Raw genomic sequence first — 2,141 nt, 5'->3', positions numbered from 1 at the left:
AGTCCCTATGGTTGTTTTGAACGACGTTCTATATGCCTATAGAGCTTTATCCAACTTTACTGACCAATCCTTTCTGGAAGCACTAACCATTTTTTCTAGAATTCTTTTGAGTTCACGGTTAGCCATTTCTACTTGCCCACTAGTTTGAGCATGATATCGGGTTCCTGTTTATGAGTTACCCCTTATTTAGATGGCAGAGTAGAAAACATTTTATTGATAAATTATGACCCATTGTCACCGATGATGACTCGGGGAGTTCCAAAGCAGGTGAAAATATTCTTTCAAAGAAATTCATATACTACCTCAGCATCGTTTGTCCTAGTGGGGGTTGCCACGACCCACTTGGAGACGTAGTCAATGGCCACTAATATGTATGCATAGGAATGGGACAATAGGAGGGGACATATGAAGTCGCTACCCCAAACATCGAAGATTTCACATATCAAAATAGAATTCAAGGGCATATCGTCCCTCTTACTAATGTTACATGTCTGTTGGCACTTGTCACATGCAGCCACGTAAGATCGTGCATCCTTGTATAGGGATGGCCAGTAAAAACAAGCCTCCATGACCTTTGTTGTTGTCCTATTTCATCCATAGTGTCCTCCAGTTTCTCCATCATGACAATGGGACAATATATTTCTCGTTTCCCCTTCTGGTACGCAACTCTGAATCACACCATCTGCATCTAGCAATTTGAGTATCTCTTTTTGTACCACCTCCGCATAGTTTTTATTTAATTTACGCTGGGGCTACACTACCGGTTTCTCCCTTCTTCCAACAGGATATTGTGCATGCATATTGCGGGGCTGATTCCCTGAATATCGGCTATGCTCCAACTGATTGCCTTTTTATGCTTCCGCAGTAACTTCACTATCATGTGTTCCTGTTCACCTGTCAAATCAGCAGCAATAATCATAGGAAAATTGTTAATCTCCAAAAAAGCATATTTCAAATGTGTTGGGAGTACTTTCAATTCCAGCTTTGTCTTTATCTTTTCTTTCTCAAATTCTTCTTCGTCTACCACATGGTTTTCATCTTCCAGTGCTTCAGTTTCCTTGATGATTTCATGGTCTCCATCCTTTGTTGTACTCGATTTGCTAATGCATCTTTCCAATGAATCACCTACCAGCTTGTCTAACTTGTGTTGTTTAGCTAACTCTCCACGACATCCAGTTTGAAACAAGCATAGATAGAGGCCTCATCACACGGGTATTTCATCATTCTCTTCATTTGAAACACCACTTTTTCATTTCCCACTCGTAGCATACGTTGACCTTCATATATATCAAGAATAGCCCGACCAGTGCAAAGGAATGGTCTCTCCAAGATTAGAGGTACCTTCTTATTCACTTCCATGTCTACTACAATGAAGTCTACCAGGAAGACAAATTTGTTCACCCTCACCAGAATGTCCTCGATTATGCCCTCTGGTATGATCGTAGTCTGATCTTCCAGTTGTAAATATACCAGCACAAATTTGATCACGCCTAGTTCTCCTTCCAATTTTTTGAACATCGATAATGGCATCAAGTTAATGGATGCATCTGAGTCGCACAAGGACTTGTCAAAATTTTCTCTCCCCAATGAGTAGGGTATAGTGAAGTTGCCAAGATCCTCACGGTTTTGAGGAATTTTGTTTTGTAGAATGGCACTGTAGTGTGCATTGAGTTTGACCACCTTCATTTCCTCAAGCTTCCTTTTACTTGATAGGATTTTCTTCAGGAATTTGGCATATGCAGGCATCTGGGTGAGCACCTCGGTGAATGGGATGTTCACATACAACTGTTTCAGCATCTCTAAGAATTTCCCAAGTATTTATGTAATTTTCCCGCTTCATCTTCTAAGGAAAAGGTAATAGTGACATGTGCTTGATTTCTTCAATTGCGTTTCTTGACTTCTGCTTATTAATCTCATTGTTATTGATGTCCTCCTTAGCCAAAGATTCGCCAATTTTATGCTATTTTGTTGTCTTGGTTGAGTTGATCACCTTCTCAACCCGTGGTTTTGCAATGGGTTCTGCTAATGTTTTCTCACTCCTGAGAGACACAGCCTTGATCGTCTCTTTTGGATTCTTCTCAGTGTCAGACGATAGAGCCCCCAGAGCCCTCTATGATAATAATGATACGAGCTGTCCTATT

At 40.7% G+C, this 2,141-nt stretch overlaps 1 protein-coding gene across 1 annotated transcript; it reads right to left on the bottom strand.

Moving 5' to 3' along the window:
- Window positions 1–757: 757 nt before the first annotated feature.
- Window positions 758–1,797, bottom strand: LOC107792446 (uncharacterized). The gene is made up of 2 exons (XM_016614656.1): window positions 1,272–1,797; window positions 758–1,155 (listed from the first exon to the last, which is right to left on the bottom strand). The coding sequence occupies exons 1-2, from the start codon at window positions 1,795–1,797 to the stop codon at window positions 758–760; spliced, it is 924 nt and encodes a 307-aa protein (XP_016470142.1).
- Window positions 1,798–2,141: the final 344 nt, after the last annotated feature.

Source organism: Nicotiana tabacum, chromosome 15 (genome assembly GCF_000715075.1).
Source record: "Nicotiana tabacum cultivar K326 chromosome 15, ASM71507v2, whole genome shotgun sequence".
NCBI classification, from domain to species: domain Eukaryota; kingdom Viridiplantae; phylum Streptophyta; class Magnoliopsida; order Solanales; family Solanaceae; genus Nicotiana; species Nicotiana tabacum.
The sequence above is the reverse complement of the archived record's forward strand: the minus strand, read 5'-3'. Positions and strand labels throughout refer to the sequence as shown.

What these genes read in the sequence shown, in the direction of transcription:
- LOC107792446 (XM_016614656.1), bottom strand. Translation starts at nt 1,797, where the DNA reads ATGCTGAAACAGTTGTATGTGAACATCCCATTCACCGAGGTGCTCACC. An exon ending in TGATATATATGAAGGTCAAC is followed by an intron (nt 1,156 to 1,271) that starts GTATGCTACGAG and finishes GTGGAGAGTTAG; the next exon opens with CTAAACAACACAAGTTAGAC.